This window comes from Lethenteron reissneri, chromosome 56, assembly GCF_015708825.2.
Source record: "Lethenteron reissneri isolate LAM-NWPU_2019-01 chromosome 56, ASM1570882v1, whole genome shotgun sequence".
Taxonomy (NCBI): domain Eukaryota; kingdom Metazoa; phylum Chordata; class Hyperoartia; order Petromyzontiformes; family Petromyzontidae; genus Lethenteron; species Lethenteron reissneri.
This window is the reverse complement of record NC_083834.1, coordinates 1,852,275-1,876,179: the sequence shown is the minus strand read 5'-3', so window position 1 is coordinate 1,876,179 and position 23,905 is coordinate 1,852,275. Positions and strand designations below refer to the sequence as shown.

The window sequence follows — 23,905 nt, the reverse complement described above, 5'->3', positions numbered from 1 at the left end:
CGTCATCGTCGTCGTCACCACATAATCATCGTCGTCGTCATCGTCACCACGTCGTCATCGTCGTCGTCGCGCGGTGCTTTTCCAGATGCGCTTCTGCGGCCGTCTGGAACGCTCTTCCGATATCGGGAAGCCCACTGGGAGCTGTACACTTTAACATCCAACTTGCTAATGACTTACATTGAGCGACTTGCTCTCACCCTCTTTCTTCTACTTTGCGCGCCTGTCGTGTGTTCCTGTAGTCCATGATCTCGTTGTGTTTTGGGGGGGGGGGTTGGATTGCGTGAAAAGGCATGTGTCAATTTGTTTTTTACCCTTCTATCTGGCAACAAAACTGACACCTTTTTACAAGGAGTCATGTTTGCATAAACCACAATACCTGCAGTCATAACGCAAACAAAAAACACAACTCTGATAATGTATGCACTGTCCTTGAAGTTGATTGGTCCACACCCGAGACAGCTTTCCTTAGAGCCTAGTCTCACATGGGTTGGACCAGATGACGCCATGTGAGACAAGGCTCTAAGGAAAGCTGTCTCGGGTGTGGACCAATCAACTTCAAGGACAGTGCATACATTATCAGAGTTGTGTTTTTTGTTTGCATTACGACTGCAGGTATTGTGGCCTATGCAAACATGACTCTTTGTAAAAAGGTGTCAGTTTTGTTGCCAGATAGAAGGGTAAAAAACCAATTATCCTATTTTTACTGGCAAATGAGGTTCCAATGGTGAATGCATGTGTCGTTAAACCCGCCACCACCCGACACAGCCAGCCAGGAAGGTTTTTGTATCGTTTACCCTTGTTGCTTACTGACCCCGCGCACATATATAGTAGTCTAGTGGAAAGTAGTGTAGTGTATAATATTGTAGTGTATAGTAATGTAGTGTCTAGTAGTGTAGTGTATAATAGTGTATGTTATAGTGTATAGTAGCACAATGTATAGGAGTGTATAGTGTAGTAATGTATAGTTGTGTATAGTAATGTAGTGTATAGTGTCGTGTCTAGTGTAGTGTATATTGTCGTGTATATGAATGTAGTGTATAGTGTAATGCATAGTGTTGTGTATATTGTAGTGTATAGTAATGTAGTGTATAGTGTAATGTATAGTTTAGTGTATTTTGTAGTGTTTATTGTCGTTTATAGTAATGTAGTGTATAGTGTAGTGTATAGTGTAGTTTATAGTAATGTAGTGTATAGTAAAGTAGTGTATAGTGTAGTGTATATTGTAGTGTATAGTAATGTAGTGTATAGTAATGTAGTGGTGGAGTCTGCCGCCAAGGAAAGGGAGATGTCTCAACACGCTGCTGCCGTGATCCCCACCAGGACCTCACCAGGACCTCACCAGGACCTCACCAGGACCTCACCAGGACCTCACCAGGACCTCACCAGGACCTCACCAGGACCTCACCAGGACAAGCGGACTGAGAAACGAATTAATCAGTGGCTACTGGGGTTGTGCTACGGGCACATGAGGCGTTTGTGTGCTTCAGGAATATTTGTAAGTGTAATTCATCTCCGTGGCCCACCTCCGATTGGCCACGGTTGGCTACGCTCGTTTGCGGAATAAGTTCAACACAGTGACATACATGGACGCGTAAAGCACAATAAAATCCCCACCACGTGTTTATTACACATGCAAGGTTGATATGAACATTTTGTGTGAAGCACACAGAGAGAGAGAAAAAAAATGAATTAATTTCAGTTTGCACCGGTGAAGCGTTGCACTCAAACATTCGCAACCCCGCGTGCCAATGGCGGAAATTCCACATTGCTATGGCGGGGGGCCAGTCGCCCCATCCAAGGGACAACCACTGTCCCGTTATAATTACACCACATATTCAAAAAGTACACGCCTTTAAGGGACCGTGGATACATCATTTTTTAAAAATAGCATAAGGCACGCACTTAACACATTTTATTAATATATATTTATATTTTTTGTTGTATCGAGCGACATCGTGCAAATTTGGAGTCGAACCACTGCCGCATAATTTACGGACGAGCGGGAAGACGGCAGCCACGCGACGAGGCAGCACGACCAACAATTTCCCGAGCTCTGCCGTCCCTTACGTGTGTATATATTAACTATATATATTAAGACGTTCTCAGCCAAATTGCACTCATTGTTGACACACGTGGGGGGTGGGTGGAAGCCTGGACTTCCCAGAGAAACCCCAGCTTGTGTGGGTTACACTCGATCCCGGCACGGATGGAACTGAACCCACTTGCTGTACTGCCCGCCGTGCCCGTCGACGAAAGCCGGGAACACGGCGGCGACATCGACGCCCCGCAATGTCAGGGAGGGAGTTTCAAAGTGCACCTAGCCTGGCACAAGCGACTTGGCGACGTCGCCTCCACTTGGCGGAGAACGGCGGTTGTTGTTGTGATCCATCCACCGCCCCCCCGCTGTTTCCAGGGGGGCTGGGTTACAGGCCACACGCGCGGCAGCATAGCCACCAGCGCCCGGATATTGTACGAGGTTACAAACCGTTTGCTAATCCACCGCTAGATGAAGGCCTCCCCGTGCCGTGAGGGTCACAAGCAGCAAAAGAGGTTAACACGACAACGCGATATTTAATCATTCATTTCAATACTGATGAGTTTTTTTTTATGTTTGAGACGAGACACATCGTGGTTAATGCAACAAACGAATAGGAAACCCCAAAAATAATAATAACACCTTTTCCATTGCCACATCCGAACCGAGCCAGCGCGGTACGGGTAGTTTTTCCACAGCCTGTTTTCCGAGCCGAAAAACTAAGCCGTGCTACGCTGCTAGCTTCACGGGCCCAAACTAAAGCTATAAACTATTTTGTAGTTTACCAGGTAAGGCCCGCTGAGCTATGTAGCTCTTTTTCAGAAGCGACCTGGCCACAAATGATTGCTCGACGAAGTGGCTTATCATCATGATCATCGTGATCACGTAGCAGCCAAATACTCCAAACGCGTGATGCTGATTCTAAATGTGGAGGGAACCCAGAGAAAACGCCACGCAACCACGGGGAGAGATAAACACCACAAACTCCAAATATACAGCAGCAGGCATCAGGGTCGGGATCGAACCCACGACCTCCTACAAGCAGAGGCCAGGGGGAGAGCCAGGGTTGACGATGGCGTTCGTTGCGCGCGCAAAATCAGTCGGTAACGCCATGTGTGGAGTCACCCGGTCGTCAACTACAGGGACTCCTCTACTTACGAACGAGTTAGGTTCCAGAGGTCTGTTCGTAAGTCGATTTGTTCGTAAGTCCAACTTTACTCCTGTCTATTTAAAACACGTTGTATGGCGTGTAAACTAAACAAGGGGAAGGGCTTTAAAGTTGTATCATCTCCTGCAGATGTAGATGCCACTGGTTCTTCATGTTCTGTAGATGTAGATGCCACTGGTTCGTCATGTTCTGTAGATGTAGATGCCACTGGTTAGTCATGTTCTGTAGATGTAGATGCCACTGGTTAGTCATGTTCTGTAGATGTAGATGCCACTGGTTCTTCATGTTCTGTAGATGTAGATGTCACTGGTTCTTCATGTTCTGTAGATGTAGATGCCACTGGTTCGTCATGTTCTGTAGATGTAGATGTCACTGGTTCTTCATGTTCTGTAGATGTAGATACCACTGGTTCTTCATGTTCTGCAGATGTAGATGCCACTGGTTCTTCATGTTCTGTAGATGTAGATGCCACTGGTTCTTCATGTTCTGTAGATGTAGATGCCACTGGTTCTTCATGTTCTGTAGATGTAGATGCCACTGGTTCTTCATGTTCTGTAGATGTAGATGCCACTGGTTCTTCATGTTCTGTAGATGTAGATGCCACTGGTTCGTCATGTTCTGTAGATGTAGATGCCACTGGTTCGTCATGTTCTGTAGATGTAGATACCACTGGTTCTTCATGTTCCACAGATGGAGATGCCACCACTGCCATCTATTGTGCGGGTCGGTTGAACGTACGACTCTTGGTCTGAACGTTCAACTGGATATCCGTGAAGGTTTGTTCGTATCTCTGAAAGTTCGTTTCTCTGAAAGTTCGAAAGTCGAGTCCCTGGACGCGCGTCTTGACTCGTTCGATGCACGCGACGTCAGTGAGCACGGCACGGCTCGGCTTACGCAATGGAAAACCCAACCCCCGGTGCCTTTCGTGTGCCACGCCCGGCTGGCAAGGGCTCTGGCACGGCTCGGTTTGCGCAGTGGAAAAGGGATGTTGGCCTCCTCTTCACTCAGAAGTAAATACTGACGTGCGGGAGCGGTTGGCGCGCGTGTGTGAGTCACCAGGGTAATTGAATATGTGTGTAGCCAGGATTAGGCAGCAGCGCGCACACCTCAACATATCGGAAGGGGTTAATTGGTTTTCTAACCGGAGTGTATTACATTTGTTATTATATATTTATTAAAGACGGTCACTGTATCGCGCGCTCTCAGATATGCTTCTACGGCCGTTTTTAACGCTCTACTGTCCGATATTAGTAAGCCGCTGGGAGCTATGCACTTTTAAATCATCATCTAGATTGTTGTGTTTAGTTGTCCTTCCCCCACACCTCCAATTAGCACGGTTGGCTACGTACGGTGCGAAAGAAGTTCAACATACATACGTGCATGTATAAGCAGCGATGGAAATGCAAATGTAGCTGTCCCGGTATGATACCCATTCGTTATACAGCCCACGTTCACTGACACACCTCACTCACAAACACAAAGATCCCCCGTGTAGCCTTAACAGACTGTCGAGGCAAGTGCTGTGAGCGAGCACCGATGAAGGCCGGCAAAGCACACGAGGGGGTGGACGCCCAACCCCTCGCCTGGCCGCCTTTGTCTCCCCTGATGTTCACACACAGCACCAGCTACGCATTTAACGCCAAGGAGGAGTTCCGGGACAAGGTTCAGATGTATTCGTCGTCGATGTCGGCTGCGAGCCGGAATCGAACTCGGGTCGCCGGGCCCGTAGTTGCGGCGCACCGACCACTCACCCATTGCCGTTTGCCCACCTCTGCGGACACACCGCAGCCGTACAGGAATAGGAACCGGTGTGAAATCACCGGGGAACTCGACGGATGTGCCGGCACACCCGTCGGCGAGTCCTCGCTTAACGCGCGGCCGGTGTTCGCCCGAACGACGCGGCCCTTTCATTCGGGAACACTTCCTCGCACAACGCCACCCGCCCCCCGTTGTAACGCGGTTTCTGAGCGGTCAACGACGAACAACCTTCTTAAGGAGTGATACGGTAACGCAGCGGCGACGTACCCTCGGCTCTGTGTCGCGCCTTCTTACCAGAGGTCGCAATCGGGTACCCGATACCCGTACCCTACCCGATACCCGGCTACCTGTAGCCGGCCGGGTACGGGTACCCGTTTGCGACCCTGGTGCAGCCGGGTACGGCGAGAAGAGACAACGTCTTGTCTCTTCTCACAATTCAAGTTCCTAGAATAAACCCACCCGCGCCTGCAACATGGCTTCATCCGAGAGGTCGCAATCGGGTACCCGTACCCTACCCGATACCCGGCCGGGTACGGGTAGCCGGGTATCGGATAGGGTACGGGTACCCGTTTGTGACCCTGGTGCGGCCGGGTACGGGTAAGGAATCAAAACCCGTTTGCGACCTCTGCTTCTTACCGTGCGCGCATAGTCGTAGTAGCGACACGGTACCTCGTCAAACCTGATCGTCATTGCATAACTCACGGGGACGTTGTTTTCGCTTAACGAGGCACTGTTCAGGAACGCGTCTACCGCGTTAAACGAGGACTCGCTGGACTGTGCGTGCACGCGATACCACGTGGCGCTGACGCAGCTGATGTCAGTACGCGTCAACTCGTATTGTTTACCCGTATTCTTGTGCAGGGAAATTGAGTAAAAAGCGTTCGTTTTTTGACCTATTGATTTTGTGTTTCTCCCTTGTGATGGGACTTCGTAGGATGAACGTTGAGTGACCAATAAGGTCTGAATTTGTCTGTAATAAGGTAGGACAATGCATATATTATCAGAGTGTGTTTTTGTTTGCATTCTGACCACAAGCATTGTGGTTAATGTAGGCGTGATTACTCGTAACAGGTTTCAGTTTGGTGTTTTAACATCTTAACAGCTGTTTTGTTGCCAGAAAAAAGGGGAAAAACCTATGATCATATTTTGGTACTGGCAACGGAGATCCCATGAGGGTCGGCACTGATAAGGGGTTGACAGGTATGTGATTACGCAACAACACCTTTTGAGATCTTGCACGACGACGACAAAATGAAGGCAACATTCGATTACCTCTGACAAAATAATGAAAAAATACCAACAACTAGTCTTAAGCACTGAGTTCCACCACCAAAGTGACCACGTACAATATGCGTACAGTATGTGCGCAGCCCGTTTGTCAATCCACTGCTAGATGAGGGACCTGACCACGCCGTACCTGAACTGGGCACCCCCCCCCCCCCAACTTCACCAAACCCACGCTGACCGGCGCGGTGAGGTATGGTCAATCCCCCCTATTGACTCACACGGCGTGGAGAGACCTTCATCCAACGTTAGGCTGACTAAAGGGCCGTGAAGGATTATCTTATTCTAAAATTCTGGCATTCATTACGCTTTTCAATGACACCACATTTGTCACCCATTCTAATTACTGTATGTGTACAAGACAAAGACACCCCGAGTAGGCACAACAGACTGTGGGGCCAAGTGCTGTGAGCGAGCGGCACCTTGGAAGGCCGGCACAGTACTTGAGGTGGGTGGCCAGCACCACGCCCGGCCGCCATTATCTCCCTTGTGGCGATGTCTACAACACGGCAGCAGGTACTCATTTGAGACCGAGTTGACCTATGGGAGGCCCAAGAACCCGTTCAGATAATCGTCTCGGGTTTGCAGCACACTGCGCGCCAGCCCCTACATTCCCGCTACCCACGTAAGTCTGTGTACAGACACGCGCACACACAGAGGGATGTATGGACGGATGTACCTGCTCATCTACGGTGCTTACTCAATCTCATTGCCCCAAACTCTCGGTTTGCATTGCTCCTCAAAATACTTTTTCGACGCCACATTTTCAATGATACTGCTCAAGGTCACCGCACCAGCTGGTGTTACTCGTTAGAAATCTCATCGCAGCCCGCTAGTCCTCGCGAGCGACTTGCTCCTCCGCGGAAGGTTTCTCCTCCAGATCTTCCGCACTGTCCAGTGATCGGGAGAAAGAATAACCGTAATTCTGTCCCTTGGCCGAGGGTAACCTGCCAAACCCATCTTTGGATTGAAAATAAACCCCTTCCTTTGCGAAGCGGGATGGCCGCGCCTTGATCTTGGAGATCATGTCCATGTAGGACTGCTTGGAGTTGGACACGACTGCCGAGAAGTTCTCGTGTGGCCTGTACTTGTCAAAGGTTGGCGTTCGTGGCAGCAACGGTGAACCCACGGCGTTGGAAGCCAGCGCCGGCGGAATCGTATCCGGCGTCTTTTGCGCCACCGCCGTCGCCGCCGTCAAGATGGTGGCCGCCGGAGGAGTAATGACGATCGGTGGCGGCCGCTTGCGAATCTCCACCTCCTCCTTGATGGGAGGGAGGAATTTGTAAAGCTGCCAATGCCTCTGGCGTGGGGGGCGGTCCCTTGAACTCCTTGGAAGGGGCAGGGGATTCGGAGAGGGGCCGATGCTCCTAAGCCAGTCCGGGAGATTCTCCAGGTCGTCCTCTGGGCCTTCGAAGAACCGCCCGGCACACGGCTTGCCCCCGGCGAACAGGGCGCTCCAAATGCCGCGTCCGCCGCACCCGTCTGCATCCGCTTCCTGCCCGACGGCGTCGTGCACGAAGAGAAAGGGGTTCGTGCCGTCGTCGCGTGGTGCCACGTGGCCTCCGGGGGCAGGGCCGACAATCGGCACATGCGCAAACGTGCCGTGAACGTCGTCGTAGTCAGGTGACCCGCTGTCTATGAAATAGTCCACCCACTGCGGGCTCGAGACTCCACTGGTCGAGCCGCTGTCGCCTCGGGGTGCCGCGTCTCCGTGAGCGGGCGACGCGCCGGGGGCATCCGCCCCATTCGCTTTGGGCCCCTGCGCGCGGTCGCTCACCTCGATGCCTTCCCTGCCTTCATCAGCAACTACCGTGCCATCAACGTCTTTAAAGGAGTCGAGGATTTGTGGAAGGTTATCCGAGCCAGTGCCATTCGCAGCTACAGTCCCTCCGTTGAGCCACACGGCGTTATCATTGAGGGGTTCGACCCTCCCGTGACTTTCACCGGACCTGGTGAAATCATTCTCCCGTGAACCAATGCGGTAATTTGTGGAATCCGAGCCTCTGGATTTATTGCCGTCAGGCAGAGGCCGACCGTCATCTGAGTTTTCCAGCGCTGTGCGATCGTCATCTGCCAGACAGGGCTTTCTGAACACCGGACTGGAGCCGGCGTTCGCCGAAGCTGACCCGGCCGTGCTGTGGCCCGCGTCGCTCTTCCCATCGTCGTCATGTCTCCCCTCACCGTCGGAATTCTCTCCCGGTGCTTCATAGCCGGAGCCACCGTTGTGAACATTCTCGGGCATCACGTTATCGTCATCGCCGCCGTGCGGGTGTCTCCGTGGCACGACCGCGGGCACGCGCGCCGTGACATCTTCCCAATCATTGCCGGCGCCATCGATTCCGAAGCCATCTTCATCTTGGCGCGCAGGCTCCTCTTCTGCGGAGGAGCTGTGCCCGAAACTCCTGCGCAGCATGCCGCTGCTTGTGCCGTCGCTCGTGCCGTCGTCGCTCGTGCCATTGATCTCGACTTTCACCTCACCGTGGTCTGCGCCACGCTTCGGTTCAAAGCCTCCATTTCCATCACTCGGGCCTTCGCCTATAAATGGCTCGCCGCCCTCCTCTCGCAGCCGTTCCCCGTCGTCTTCGCGGGGCTGTTGTGTGCCACGTGCCCAATCGCTCTCGTGCCTTGGTCCAACATTGTGCGGATCGGTGAAACCCTCCCGGTCTCTTAGGTCGTCCCTTGTAGACTCTTGGAATGTGGAGCCATCGTCTAGACTTTGTGCCTTGCCCGTCAAACCATGATGTTCTGGGTCGTGTGTCCAAACTTTGTTGTGGCTCGGTCCTAAATCATCTCCATCAATGGATCCTTCCTTCTCCGTTTGATTTTCCTTTGTCGAGGCTTGGTGTTTGTAATCAGAGTCTGGGCTGTGTGTGTTGTCAGCTGGACTATCTGTATCTTTCGCGGGCACCCACGCACTCTTGAGGCTCAGTCTTGAATCGTCCCCGCCAGTGAAACCTTCCTTCTCTCTCTGGTCTTCATACATTGATGCTTTGAATGTGTGGCCATCATCTGGGCTCCGTGCGTTGTCTGCTAGACTCTTCGTATCTAGACTGTGCGCCCATGTGTTCTTACGGCTCACTCCTAAATCATCTCCATTAGTGGAACCTTCCTCCTCCATTTTATTTTTCTTCGGAGACACTTGGTGTTTAAAATCAGAGTCTGCGCTGTGTGCGTTGTCAGCTCGACTATTTGTATCTATATTGTGTGCCCAAGCAGTCTTGTGACCCAGTCTCAAGTCATCTCCACCAGTGAAACCTTCCTCATCTCGTTGGTGGTCCTTTGTAGATGCTTTGAATGTATGGCCATCGTCTAGGCTCTGTGCTTTGCCCGTCAAACCACCATTTTCTCCATCGCTTACCCAAACTTTGTTAAATCTCAGTCCTAAATCATCCCCACCAGTGAAACCTTCATTCCCTCTTTGCTCATTATACACCGACGCTTTGAATGTGTGTCCATCGTCTAGGCTCTGTGCTTTTCTCGTCAAACCACGATTTTCTCCATCGCTAACCCAAACTTTCTTAAAACTCAGTCCTAAATCATCCCCACCAGTGACACCTTCATTCACTATCTGCTCATTATACACCGACGCTTTGAATGTATGGCCATCGTCTAGGCTCTGTGCTTTTCTCGTCAAACCACGATTTTCTCCATCGCTTACCCAAACTTTGTTAAATCTCAGTCCTAAATCATCCCCACCAGTGAAACCTTCATTCTCTCTTTGCTCATTATACACCGACGCTTTGAATGTGTGCCCATCGTCTAGGCTCTGTGCTTTGTCTGCCAGACTTTCCTTATCTATAGCGTGCGCCCACGCGTGCTTGTGGCTCAGTCCCACATCTTCCCCACCAGTAAAGCCTTCCTTCTTCATTTGATCTTCCGTCGTGGACGGTCGCTGTTTGTAATCATCACCCATGCCCTGTGCATCGCCTGTCAGGCCGCTGCTGTCGCCGGCACCATCCCTTTGACGAGCGTCATCTTCCCGTTCGTACGCAGGCCACTGCTCCTCCTCCTCCTCTCCCTCCTCGCCCATGAGGCCGTAGCCTCGGCGAGATTCATCGTCCCCGCTGATGGCCTGATCTCGTTTGCCCCGCCGGACTCCGGGATCATCCCGCGGCTCGCCCTTCTCAGAGTCTGACCCCCCGACCCGGTTCTCGTCCTGCTGCGTGAACTCTGGGTCTCTCCTGTCGATCGCGAGTTCACTCTTAGACAGGCCATCTCCTCTGTGCACCTGATCTCTGCCCTGCAGTTCGTCTTCTCTGTTGCACTCTGGTTGGACACGTACGTGGACCAGGCTTGCCTTGTACCTTGAACTGTCCTTATCCTCGGCCTCCTCATCCGACAGGTCTTCCTTGGTTCCTACGTCTTCCGTTTGGTACCCTTGGCTCTTTGTGTCAACTTGAGCTTCCGGGTCACCTGCGTCTTTGACTTTATAATTGAGGTCATTGCTGGCGATGAGCTCTTCCCCATATCTCAATCTCCTCCTCACGGGTACCACCAGACCCTCGTCATCTGCTTGGAGGCTCTTGACCCACGTTTTTCCCGTTCTGTAAACTTTTGCTCTCTCATTGTCCTTCAGGCTTCTCTGGTCGCTTAGGCCTTCCTGTTTAGCCGTGGGACTTTCTGTCTTCAAATGTTCCTTCTTCAAGCCTTCCTTGTCTTCTGATTGATAAGTTAATCCTTCCATGTTATAATCTCTGACCTCCTTACGTTCACCACCATCCACGTGCCTTAGGCCTTCCCTCACATTTCCAACGTCCTTCTTCTCCCTTAGGCCTTCCTGAGGGAACGTTAACCCTTCCTTGTTGCTCAATGCTGGGCCTTCGAGGTGCCCCAACGCCGGGCCTTTGAAGTGTCCCTTGCGGTACCCAAGCTCCTCCTCGTGTCCGACACCCTCCTCTTGGCGTCCCACTTCCTCCGTGCCGACCATTTGCCCGTGCCTCCGTAGCCCCACCTTTCTGTACGGTGAACCCCGACCCTCCACGTGGCTCTCCTTTTTCGGGGCTGACGACCCCCTGCCGCCTATTTTGCCTTCGCGGCCGATCTTGCCCTCGCCCACCGAATCATCGGACGCGTCGGCCGGGCCTGCCGGGCACACCTCGGACGCTGTCGCTGCTCTCCCCGCCAAGCCATTGAGCGTGCCGCCCTCTCGCTCGCCACGGCTCGGGCTCGGCGTTTCACCGTTTCGGTAGCGGCGCCCGGAATGTGTCGCCACTGCCGCCGCCGAGCGATCATCCGTCGGCCGGGAAGTGCGACTCGCCAGGACGTCCACTTCCTCTGCCCGTCGGCCGTGCCAGGGCCCCCCCCCGCCGTTGTGAACACCCTCCTTCGATGTCGCCGCCGAGCCGCTGCCGCTCTCGCCGGAGGGTCGTGCCTTCGCCTCCCGCGGCGCATCTTCTGGACTGCCTCCGTCATCATTGGCGTGGAGCGGTTTGTGGATGGGCCGAGGCTGGGTCAGGTAGTCGCCGATGATGCGGCGGGCCGACTGCTTGACGATGTCCTCCGTGGGCGAGCAGAGGTCGGCCGTGCGAGATCTAATGAAAGGTGCAACAACAACAAAAAAGGTTTGTCGTGAATCAGAACGTTCCGGTGCAACAATTCTCACTCATCGTAAGGAAATTACTAAATATTTGCGCAAGGACGTAAAAGGGTGGGGGGAGACATAAATGGGGGTGTTGCTGTACTCTATCCATGGGACCTTTATTTTGCCAGTATCAAAAAAAAAATGAAAAAGAGAATCGGTGTTTACCCATTCTGGCAATAAAACAGGAGTTGTGTTCAAATGCTCAAACACCAAACAAATGATACACATACTGCAAGGCATCAAGTCTGCATTAGGCACACGTTGATTTTGGCAAAAAGTCCCGTAGCTATAACTACTCAATCAGAGCTCCTAATACTTTGATACTTACATTGCCTTTGTACTGTTCGCATTTTGGTGTTCGCCGGGCTAACAGGTGGTGAGACAAGGCCATGAAAAAGGCGGTCTCTGGCGTAGGCCAATCAGTTTCAAATACAATGCGTACATTATTATCAGAGTATGTTCGCTTGCATGTTTTGCCACAAATATGTGTGGTTAATGTACACTTTATGACTTTCAAAAGGTGCGTCATCTATTTTGGTGTTTGAACATCTCAATACAACCTGTTTTATTGCCAGACAGGGTAAAGCCAACTCTGGTTTTGTCAGCTTTACTGTACTCTTGTTTCCAGGCCTCGAGCTGTGGTCGTGGCCGCGATGGCTATGTTTGGCACTGTTTTGCTTTCGAAAGAGCCACAGCCGTCACCGTAATTGCGAAGGCGATGTTTCCAGCCTTTGAAATCGCTTTCGCCGCGAGGCACATACGCCGCGGAGATGTTAACTCCCTCGCCTGGTATGCGGGAGGTTGTGGGTTCGATCTCGACCGTGACGCCTGCGTGCTAAACTGTATATTTGTATTTTGCGTGTCTCTATATCTCTCCCCATGGTCGCATGGATTTTTCTCCCGGGTCATCAATTTTTTTCCCGCCACATTTAGAATCAACATGCGTTTAGACTTTAAGTATTCGTTTGTTGCTATAAATGTCCACGTGATGAGCCACTTCGTTAAAGCTGTCGTTTGCGATGGACAGGTCGCTTCTCAAGAAGTGCTACATAGATCAGTGGCCCTCACATGGTAAGATAAAATATATAGTTTAAATAGTTTCGTTTGCATATGCGCCATCTTGGCGTGCCCAATAATTAAATTCTGTCCATAATGGTAACTCGGCAGTGCAGCGAGTGCCTCTCGCAATGGGAAAGTTTGCGAGTTGGTGATTATTATAATTTTTCGTCATTATCATTATTGCCCTACGGAGTACGTAATGGAAAGCGGCCTACTGGACTAACACCGACTCGTTAAAACGCTTGCGCCGTTGTTAAAACAAATTTAGAATGTAATAAATAATACCGCAGCAAGTGGGCGAGAATTAACTACGGGCGCATGCACGTGTGTTGAACGACTTTCGCACCGTACGCAGCCAACCGTGCCAATCTGAGGTGCGGGAGAAGATCAACAAACTAAAACACAAAAAGCAGTTCTAAAGAAAATCTTTTCAATATAGATGATTTAAAAGTGCCTAAACCCATTACAGACGGCCGCAGAAGCGCATCCGAAGGCGCCGCGCGATGCGGTGACCACCGATCTTTGTTCGATGGTCAGACAAAAGCCGCTGTAAGGATGACCGGAATTCGCGTGATGGTTTATGTTCCTTGACGAGATTAGCAAGGCATTGTGGGTGACTTTGTGACAAGCACCTCGTGTGTGTGATCAGTGCGACCTTGGTATGTGTTCGTTCGGCAAGCGAAAGCTAATGCAGCTCAGCGAGCACTGGACGGACACGGTCGGATCTTGCCGTGCCCCGCCACGACACGCGCCAGAGAATGTTGTACACAAGCTGCAGCTTTGTAATGCTCTTGGCAGACGACCCGTAACTTTGTAGAGAGTTGAGGGGGTGGGACCCTTCTTGGCTGTCACTCCGTCTCCAGTCTCGACCGTCTAAATTGACAAACTAATTTCTTTAAAGCTGCTTGTTGTTGTTGTTGTGTTGAGTTTGATGGACTTCCCCCACACCTCCGATTAGCGCGGTTGGCTACGTACAGTGAGAAGGAAGTTCAACGCACACGCCCGTACATAACACATACGTCGAACACGGATGCATTTACGGCTTACTGCACCTCAGTGGGGGACGCGGGGGGTGGGGGGACGTTAGGGGGGGCGTTAGGGGGGGGCGTTAGTGGGGGGCCTAAACAAAACTGGCGCAGGACGTCCGAAAAATGAACGATTGAGTGGGGGGGGGGGGTGAAAAAAATGCCATTTGGACTCCGTGGCGCGGGTGAGGTCACTCGGGTTGACCTTCAGCGCCTACAGCTGCGCATGTGCCGCCCCCCATTGGCTGAGCCACCGCCCGCCCGCGTGGTAAACACACGTGGGGCGTTGCTGGGCAACGCACAACGACACAAAGGATCCCCCCGCCTCCCACAGACTTGGGGCGTGTGCTGCCCGTGTCGAGGAGCTGGCGAGCACCTGTGAAGGCCGGCACTGCTGTGGCTGGCCAGCAACCACCACGCCCGGCCGCCTTTGTCTCCCCAGTGGCGATGATTTTACAACACCGCGCGCCAGGTACTCATTTGAGGTTGAGTCGACCTAGGGGAGGCCTAGGACCGGTTTAGAATATCGTCAATGGTGGTGTTGGCTGCCGTGAGCGGGAATTGAACTCGGGCCGCCGGGTTCGTAGCGCGAACCACGGCACTAACCGCTCCCATAATTGCTTAGCACACACACAGATACACAAAGACAAAGACAGCCCCGGGGTATAGCCTTCACAGAGTGTTGGGGCAAGTGCTGTTAGCGAGCACCTATCAAGGCCGGCACGGCACACGAAAGGGTGAGTGGCCAACACCATCACGCCCGGCCGTTATCGTCTCCCCAGTGCCGATGAATTTACAACGCCGCACCAGGTACTCATTTGAGGTTGAGTCAACCTAAGGGTGGCCCAGAGATCTGTTCATGTGATAATCATCACCGGTGTTGGCCGTGAGCGGCAATCGAACTCGGGTCGCCGGGTTCGTAGCACAGCGTAGCGCTAACCACTGCACCACCGCTCCCTCCACACGCACACAGCGTTGTACTGTATCTCAAACTGGCTTGTCGTGTCTCTGCCGACCCGGTTTTTCTGTCATCTCCCTCCCTCCTGTTCCTCCCCCTGCTGCTGCTGCTGCTGGGCGCCACGGTGGCCAGGAGATGTTAACTACCTCGCCTGGTATACAGGAGGTCGTGGGTTCGATCCCGACCCTGATGAGATGTTAACTACCTCGCCTGGTATACAGGAGGTCGTGGGTTCGATCCCGACCCTGATGAGATGTTAACTACCTCGCCTGGTATATAGGAGGTCGTGGGTTCCATCCCGACCCTGATGAGATGTTAACTACCTCGCCTGGTATACAGGAGGTCGTGGGTTCGATCCCGACCCTGATGAGATGTTAACTACCTCGCCTGGTATACAGGAGGTCGTGGGTTCGATCCCGACCCTGATGAGATGTTAACTACCTCGCCTGGTATACAGGTGGTCGTGGGTTCGATCCCGACCCTGATGAGATGTTAACTACCTCGCCCAGTATACAGGAGGTTGTGGGTTCGATCCGGACCCTGACGCCTGCTGTTGTTTATTTGGAGTCTGCGCGTCTCTCTCTCCCCGGTTTCCCCCCCTCCACGTTTAGAATCAACGCCACGTGTTTGATAGACTCGGGTTTACCACCCAGTCCACTGCGGACCAAGCCCAGACGCTGTTTCTCCGTCAGCACTGCGGTCTATAATCAACAACGCACCATCTTCTTGGTTCTTTCGGTAAAGTCACGTAGAAGAGAAATAATCTAATATTATTATTATTTTATTATTTCCCTTCTACGTGACTTTATCGAAAGAACCAAGAAGATGAATCCCTGAAGTCACAAAGCTTTAAATCGAAACACCGCACCACTTATATGCAACTGCGACTGCACGCAAACATCCCGCCACGCCGGACACGAATGCCCCAATTCCCCTGCGACTTTGTCCGGGTCCAACCCGTAGAGGTGGCAACCGCTTGTGATAGACACAAGCAGGGCTGTCCATAGGGGGGGGAGGGGGGTAGTGGTGGAGGCCCCCCCCCAATGCCTTCAAACGTTTTTATTTGATTTTCGATTTAAAGTTTTTATTTGATTTTCGATTTAAAGTTTTTATTTGATTTTCGATTTAAAGTTTTTATTTGATTTTCGATTTAAAGTTTTTATTTGATTTTCGATTTAAAGTTTTTATTTGATTTTCGATTTAAAGTTTTTATTTGATTTTCGATTTAAAGTTTTTATTTTATGTTACCAGGTAAGGCTCCACTGACCTGCGACGTCGCTCTCACAAGCGATCTGACCATCACAAATTATAGCTCAACAATTTGGCGTATAATCATCATCGTGTGGAAATTTATAATAGCAGCCGAATACTCTTTAAACGCGTGGTGTCATTGATTCTAAATGTGGAGGGTAATACCGGAGGACCCCGAGAAAAATCCACGCGACCATGGGGAGAGAGACACGCAGACTCCAAATATACAGCAACAGGCGTCAGGGTTGGGATCGCACCCACGACCTCCTGTGTACCAGGCGAGGTAGTTAACATCTCCTAGCCACCGTGACGTCGAAGCGCAGCCCCCACCGCCCAAAGTCACTGCCGATTCCCCGTGTAGATGCAGAGACGACAACCAACATTTCACATTCAGGTGGGGGTGTGAGAGTCTGAGATAGAGAGTGTGAGACAGTGTGTGTGAGACAGAGTGTGTGTGAATGTCATTGTGTGTGTGGGGAGCGGTAGTGTAGCGGTTAGCGCGCTGCGCTACGAACCTGGCTACCCGGGTTCGATTCCCGCTCACGGCCAACACCAGTGACGATTTTTTGAACCGGTCCCGGGCCTCCCCTAGGTCGACTCCGCTTCAAATGAGTACCTGGTGCGGTGTGTAAACATCGTCACTGGGGAGACAAAGGCGGCCGGGCGTGGTGCTGGCCACCCACCCCCTCGTGTGCCGTGCCGGCCTTCATAGGTGCTCGCTAACGGCACTTGCCCCATCAGTCTGCTGAGGCTATACGGGGGGTCTTGGTGTGGCCCAGTGTTTGTGTGTGCAATCCAGAGAGACAGACAGAGAGAGAATTTCGCTTTGGGCTACGAAACACAAAACAATCCCAGAAATGTGTTTGTGTGCGTGTGGTGGGCGTTGCGCTTATTTAATTTATTTTTTCCTTCAACTACAAATAAATGATCAATCATCGCAAACTAAGAAATTGGCCGACGACGTCTCCTGCTCCTTCGCACATTTTCAAGAGGGCCGTAGGAGGGGTGGGGGAACAACCCGATAACACCACTCCACCCCCCTCACGCGAGGCTCCTTGGAGCACGTGCTGTCAACAGGATTGTTTCAGCACGAGCCAAACTCTGGACCGGTTTCCGCATTCAGTGTTCCATCAGTAGCAGTCAGGCTTGTTTGAACAAAATGCTGTTGAACCGACAGTATGGCATTATCCCAGCAGTGGATAGACACTGGATGGCATATGTATGCAAGTACTGACCCCAATGACCTTGGGGAGAGGGAAACCGGGTACTCACGCGGTAGGGGCCGTTTCTTCACGAACTCCGACCCCACGGTTTGACCTCTGGCCCCGATCGCGGTCTCCCTCCGACGCGAATCCGCTCCGCATCTTCACTCCACGTGGAAGCTCTGCCTGGGCCTCGATAGCAGTCCCAGTTCTGGTCCCAGTCTTGGTCTCAGCCTTGGTCACAGTCTCGGGCCTTGCCTCTATCCTAGCCTTGGTGTCAGCCTTCGTCTCGGTCCCAATCTTAGTAGCAGTCTCTGCCTCCTCACTCTCCTTGGCGCTCGGGCTATCCTGACCGGCCTGTACCCCAGTCCCAGGGCTCTGGTTCCCATTGCCAGTCGAGACCGAGGATTTCAGCCTGAAGTTCTTCGAATCCTGCAGGATCATCCCCTCCGACGCCAGCTTTTCTCGGAGCATCGCAAGCCTCATTCGCGCCGGCAGCATCCCCGGCCTGGGACTGCCCAACACCTCCGAGTCTCTCCGCGGCAATTTCTCCGGCGACCCTGGCTGATCGCCCATCGTCTGCGAGGGCCTCCTTATCGAGGGTTGGGCCACGCGGGCCCGGCCCACCGACTCCACGGGATTGTCTGTGCCCTTTCGAGGCTCAGGAGAAGAGTCGGCTTCTGTCTCCCGTTGCCTGGACTTGTCGCGGACGGAACCCCAAGGTGATGCTTGCCTCTTCCACCGACTGGACTCTTCACGGAGAGAGCCCCCGGCTTCTACCCGTTTCTCCCACCTCCTGGGCTCTGCATGGAGAGGACTGTCAGAGTCGAAGAGGCCCTCCTGGCTCCTGGACTTCTCGAGGACAGGAATCCTTGCTGCTGCTGCCCGCCTCTCCCACCTTCTGGGTTCTTCGGAGAGGGAAATGGCCGATCCTCTCTTGCCCTGCATCGCGGGCTCCTCCTGCAGGAAGCTCTCAGTTGCTCCCGTTGTTCTCGAACTCCTGGATACTTCAGCAGGAGGGCCATCGGGATCCATTCGTCTCTCCCACTCCCTGGACTTCTCAACGAGGGGAACCCCGGCTGCCGCCTGCCTCTTCCACCTCCCGGAATCTTCGTGGAGAGAGCTCGACACCCCTCGCCTCTCGACACCCCTGGGCTCTTCAAGAGCATGGCCGGCTAATACTCTTTGTCCACGTGTCACGGGCTCGTCGTGAAGGACGGCCTCGAGCCCTCTCCTTGAACCGCTAGAGTCTTCACGGAGAGGACCGCCAGCTTCTGCCCACCTTGCCCGCCCCTTGGCTTCCTCAGAGAGAAGACTTTTTTCCAAGTGCAGTCGTTTCTCATCGCCCCTGGGCTTCTCAACGAGGGGAACCCTGGCTGTCGCCTGTCTCTTCCACCTCCTGGAATCTTCGTGGAGGGAAGTTGAAGCCCCTTGCCTTTCAAGATCCCTGGGCTCGCCAAGACGGTGACCTGCCGATCCCCCAAGTCCCTGCGTCCCGGGTTCCTCCTTCTCTCGCAGGAAACGCTCGATGGCTATTCTTCCTCTCCATGTCCTGGATTCTTCGCGGGGGGAGCCGTTGACCTCTATCGGCCTGCTTTGACTCCTGGATTTCTCAAGGACGGGACTCTCGGCTTCGATTAGCCTCTCCCAAATCCTGGACTTCTCACGGACAGAACCTCCAGCTATGGCCTGCCTCTCCCACCTCATGGAGCCTTCGCGGAGAGAACCCCCAGCTTCTACCTGCTTCTCCCACTTCTTTTTGGGCTCTGCACGGAGAGGACCGTCAGAATCGAAGAATCCCTCCTGGCTCCTGGACTTCTCGAAGGCGGGAATCCCTGCTGCTGCTGCTGCCCGCCTCTCCAACCTCCTCGCGTCTTCATGGAGAGACTTCGCCGATCCTCTTCTCGCCTGAGCCGCGGGCTCCTCCTGCAGAGAGCCTTCAGTGCCCCTCCTTTGAAAACTCCTCGATCCTGCACGGGGAGGACTGTCGGCTTCCACCAGTGCGTCTTGACCCCTGAACTTTTCAAGCAGAGACAGGGCAGGTCTTCTTGCCTCCCGCCTGCCGGCATCCTCCTGGGCAGGGCTCCCGGCCTCCCATCTCTTCCATTTTCTGGGCTCTCCCTCGTCTTCCCCCGGAGGCTGTGCCCTTCTTCCGCCGTTCTCCTGCCTCGCACCGCCGAGTCTCTGCCGACCTCCGGGCCGCTCCTCCCGCAGGACGTTGGCGCGGCCTCCTCCTCCGGCCCAATCGTCCCCTGCGGCCCGTTGCTCCGCTCGCCGCGGAGCCCCGGCTTCGGCTTCTCGCGACGCTCTGCGGTCTCCCCACGCCGCTCGCTCCCCGGCCGCTCCGCCGCCGCTACTGCCGCCACGGCAGCGGTCGCGGTCGTCGTCGTCGTCGTCACGCCGAGCTGGGGACGGACCCCGAACGGCGAGCGCCTCGACCGTGGGGCGAACGGGGCGCAGGAAGCGACCGCCACCTGCGGTCACGGCGGCGGCGGCGGTGGCAGTGCGGCGCCGTGTCGACGAGGTCCCGGGCTCGCCCATCCTCCTCGCGCTGTCCCTCGCACCTCTTTAACCGCCTCCTGCAGTGGCTTCTTCCTCGATCTGGAGAGATGGGGAGTGTGTGTGAGTGTGGTACGTTCACATTTTTACCAGACCAGGTAAACAGGAAAATGTGCATGCCCCTGAAAGCGCTCGCTCACGCCACTAAACTATTTAAACTATTGTTTATTTTACGAGGCGCAAAGCCACACTGAACTATGTAGCTCTTTTTCAGAATAGACCCGGCGATCACAAATGATAGCTTCATGGAAGTGACTCATCGTGTGGACATTCATTGCAGCCAAATACTCTAAACCAGTGGTTCTTCTTAACCTGGGGTGCACCACACACGCCCGGGGCGTGCGAGACATGGCCACATTCTTTTAGAAGGTAAATCATCGAAACACAAATTAAGCACGGGGCAACGTAAGTGACAACTTACTCTGTTTCATCAAACCCTATGTAGCTATTAACATTGTACATTTGTTAACGATTAAGGGTCCAGTGCAGGTCAAGAACCGCTGGGCTAGACTGCGACGTCGAAACGAATCGCCGGGTTAACTGACTGCACTTTTTTTGAGTCGTCTCGTTTCGATGGAAATCGTGAATGCGCGCGAGCGATCTTAAACACGCGAAGTATTTTCATTTGCTCGCGGTCGTGATCTCATCACGTATTTGAATTTGCCAGCGATCGTGATCTAGTGACGTGTTTTAATTTGCTCGCAATCGTAATTTAGTGACGTCGTCTTAATTTGCTCGCGATTGTGATCTCGCGACGTATTTTAATTTACTCGCGATCGTGATCTAGTGACGTGTTTTAATTTGCCAGCGATCGTGATCTAGTGACGTATTTTAATTTGCTCGCGATCGTGATCTCGCCACGTGTTTTAATTTGCTCGCGATCGTGATCTAGTGACGTGTTTTAATTTGCCAGCGATCGTGATCTCGCCACGTGTTTTAATTTGCTCGCGATCGTGATCTCGCCACGTGTTTTAATTTGCTCGCGATCGTGATCTAGTGACGTGTTTTAATTTGCCAGCGATCTAGATGCCCGCCCATCTCTACCGATTGCATGTTTGACCCTCCTCCTCCTCCTTGCCTAACTGTTGACCGATCGTAGAACAACTTCCTATCCAACCCACCAACCCAGTGGCGGATGATCCTCGTAGCAAAGTAAAAGCGGAGGATTCAATGAGTGGCAGTGACCGTGGCAGGAGCAGCAGCAGCAGCAGTGGCGCTAGCAGAGCGACACGCAGGTGACCGACCGCCCGGTGAGTCAGGGGCTGCAGCGAATCGGCCGGTGCTGTGATCAGTGCCGGATTATCCTCGTAGCAAAAGTAGCTATATGTGTAGTAGCTACATGTGTAATAGCTACACGTGTAGTAGCTACATCTGTAGTAGCTACACGTGTAGTAGCTACTGCACGTGTAGTAGCTACTGCACGTGTAGTAGCTACTGCACGTGTAGTAGCTACTGCACGTGTAGTAGCTACTGCACGTGTAGTAGCTACTACATGTGTAGTAGCTGCACGTTTAGTAGCTGCACGTGTAGTAGCTACCTATGCTACGGGCCCACGCTTTCAAGGGCCCCGCGCTAAATGCTTTCAGGCTATCAATTCCGGTTCAGTGATTCTGCACTATTACTATAGTACTATACTGCCTTCAACTTTTACGAACGACTGGGTGTTTAAGGTTAGAGATTTGTCCTATTATCTGGCCGTATAGCAAATGAAAAAATACAATTACTTTACTGTGCAAGTTAAACATTTATGCGTTTTAATATTTGCGTGTTTTTTTCTTCACTTAGGGTCATAACATCATGCTACAGGCCCCGCACTTCGCTTCATCCGGCACTGCACCCACACATGCCTCCTCGCACGCTGCCCCCCTGGTTGGGTCATTCGTGCCGGTGACAACACCTCGCCCAAAGCGCGCGCACGCACGCCGTGTTCCACCACCCCCCGATTCACCTGCTCATCGCTGTCAATTGGCTCTGCCTGCAATGCGCCACCATACCGCCTCATCACCTTGCCGGGTGTTCCTGGGCCTCTCCTAGGTCGACTCAGCCTCAAATGAGCAACCTGGAGCGGTGCGTAAAAACATTGCCTTGCACCTGGCGTGGTGCTGTCCACCCGCCCCCTCGTGTGCCGTGCCGGCCTTCATAGATGCTCACTAACAGCACTTGCCCCAAAAGTCTGTTAAAGGCTATACGGGGGATCTTTGTCTGTGTGTGGGTTGAAACATCGTCACTGGGGAGACAAAGGCCGCCGGGCGTGGTGCTGGCCACCCACCCCCCTCGCGTGCCGTGCCGGCCTTCATAGGTGGTGCTGCTACTCGCTAACAGCACTTGCCCCTACAGTCTGTTGAGGCTACACGGGGGGGGGTCTCTGTTGTTCCTGTGAACATCACCGTCACCTGTCACCTTACGCCGACGGCAAAACGAAACAACTCGTGGGGTCGCCACCGAAGTCGATCAACGAATCCGTGAACCCCCCGGGTGGCTCCCTTCTGGCTGAAGCGTCCACCGCTGGTCCACCTCGCCCCGCTGTCGGCCTACGTCGTCCCTTGCGAAGTCGCCCACGAAGTCGCCCCTCGCGCGAGTCCCCGTCCACTCACTCCACCACCCACCCCAGCGGGGTCGACATCGTCATCACACCGCTGGGTCGACATCGTCATCACACCGCTGGGTCGACATCGTCATCACACCGCTCACCTGTCGCTCTCTTCACCCGCTGCTCATGTCGCACACCCGTGGCCCGCCCGGCGATGTCGCGAACTCGCCGTTGTCACCTGCAGCTCCACAGCACCACGACTCCACGTGTTGATTGAGACGAAGAGGACGACGATGATGAAGATGTCGACGCTTTAGCCGCAGCTCACCTATCCCGCGGAGTTGCGTTGCGTGTTTAAAGTCTCCGCCCGAGCCCAGGTGAGCCCAGGTGCGCCCAGGTGCACCCCGGGGGGGGGGAGGGGTGTGGGCGGGGTTGTGTGGTGGCGAGAGAGCGACTCCGTCGTCGTCGTCGGCGGCTCTTGTTTGACGACGAGCGACGCGGAGACACCCGCAGCAGGAGAAGCAGGAGAAGCGAGTGAGCGCGGCGCTCAGAGAGAGACGCAGGCGGGGACACGGGAGCACCCCACCACCCCCCCACACCCCACACGCCCCGAACCTGCACGGGGCCCTGTGCTGATCGAGACGCGGCAGGCGGCACCCACGGAGAGAGGGGGAGGAGGGGGGAGGGAGGAGGGGGGAGGGAGGGGAAGGGGGAAGAGGGGAGGGAGGGGAAAGGAGAGGGGAGGGAGGGAGGGGGTGACGGGGCTGGGCGGGGGAGGGGAGTTGGGGGGTGTGGTGCTGAGTTGGAGGCGAGGGAGGGGGGGGCGAAGGGGGGGCGAGGGGGGGGCGAGGTGCGGCGAGGGGGATGCCAATTGTGCCCCCCCCCACCATCCCCCCCACCACCCACCCACCCCCCCACCCCACCACCCCAGACGCTCTGCGTGCATTCCGGGACGTGTTCACCTGCGCGGCGGGGTCGCCCCCAATCCTAATTAGAGGCGGCGGCCATGGACATGTGGGGCATTCCGTGTGTCCGTGTGTGTCTCTCTGTGTCCGTGTGTGTATCTCTCTCTGTGTCCGTGTGTGTCTCTGTGTGTGTGTCGCTGTGTGTGTGTGTGTCTCTCTCTCTGTGTGTGTCTCTCTCTGTGTCCGTGTGTGTGTCCGTGTGTGTCTCTCTGTGTGTGTCCGTGTGTGTCTCTGTGTGTGTGTGTCCGTGTCTGCCTCTCTGTGTGTGTCCGTGTCTGTCTCCCTGTGTGTGTGTCCGTGTGTCTCTGTGTGTGTGTGTGTGTCTCTCTGTGTGTCCGCGTGTCTCTCTCTGTGTGTCCGTGTGTGTCTCTCTCACTGTGTCCGTGTGTCTCTCTTTGTGTGTCCGTGTGTGTGTCTCTCTCTCTCTGTGTGTCTCTCTCTGTGTCTCTGTGTGTGTGTGGGGAGCGGTAGTGTAGTGGTCAGCGCGCTGCGCGACAAACCTGGCGACCCGGGTTTGATTCCCGCTCACG

The 23,905-nt window shown here is 53.8% G+C and overlaps 1 protein-coding gene across 1 annotated transcript; it reads right to left on the bottom strand.

Annotated features, from left to right (window-relative positions):
- Window positions 1-1,602: 1,602 nt before the first annotated feature.
- LOC133356950 (uncharacterized) lies at window positions 1,603-22,930 on the bottom strand. Its single transcript, XM_061574661.1, has 3 exons — window positions 22,572-22,930; window positions 17,392-19,922; window positions 1,603-11,776 (listed from the first exon to the last, which is right to left on the bottom strand). The coding sequence occupies exons 2-3, from the start codon at window positions 19,860-19,862 to the stop codon at window positions 7,078-7,080; spliced, it is 7,170 nt and encodes a 2,389-aa protein (XP_061430645.1). The 5' UTR covers window positions 19,863-19,922; window positions 22,572-22,930; the 3' UTR covers window positions 1,603-7,077.
- Between the last annotated feature and the right edge of the window lie 975 nt (window positions 22,931-23,905).

Coding starts and splice junctions, on each gene's coding strand:
- LOC133356950 (XM_061574661.1), bottom strand. CDS start 19,862: ATGGGCGAGCCCGGGACCTCGTCGACACGGCGCCGCACTGCCACCGCC. Junction 11,777..17,391: donor GAAGAAACGGCCCCTACCGC/GTGAGTACCCGG, acceptor ACCTTTCATTAG/ATCTCGCACGGCCGACCTCT.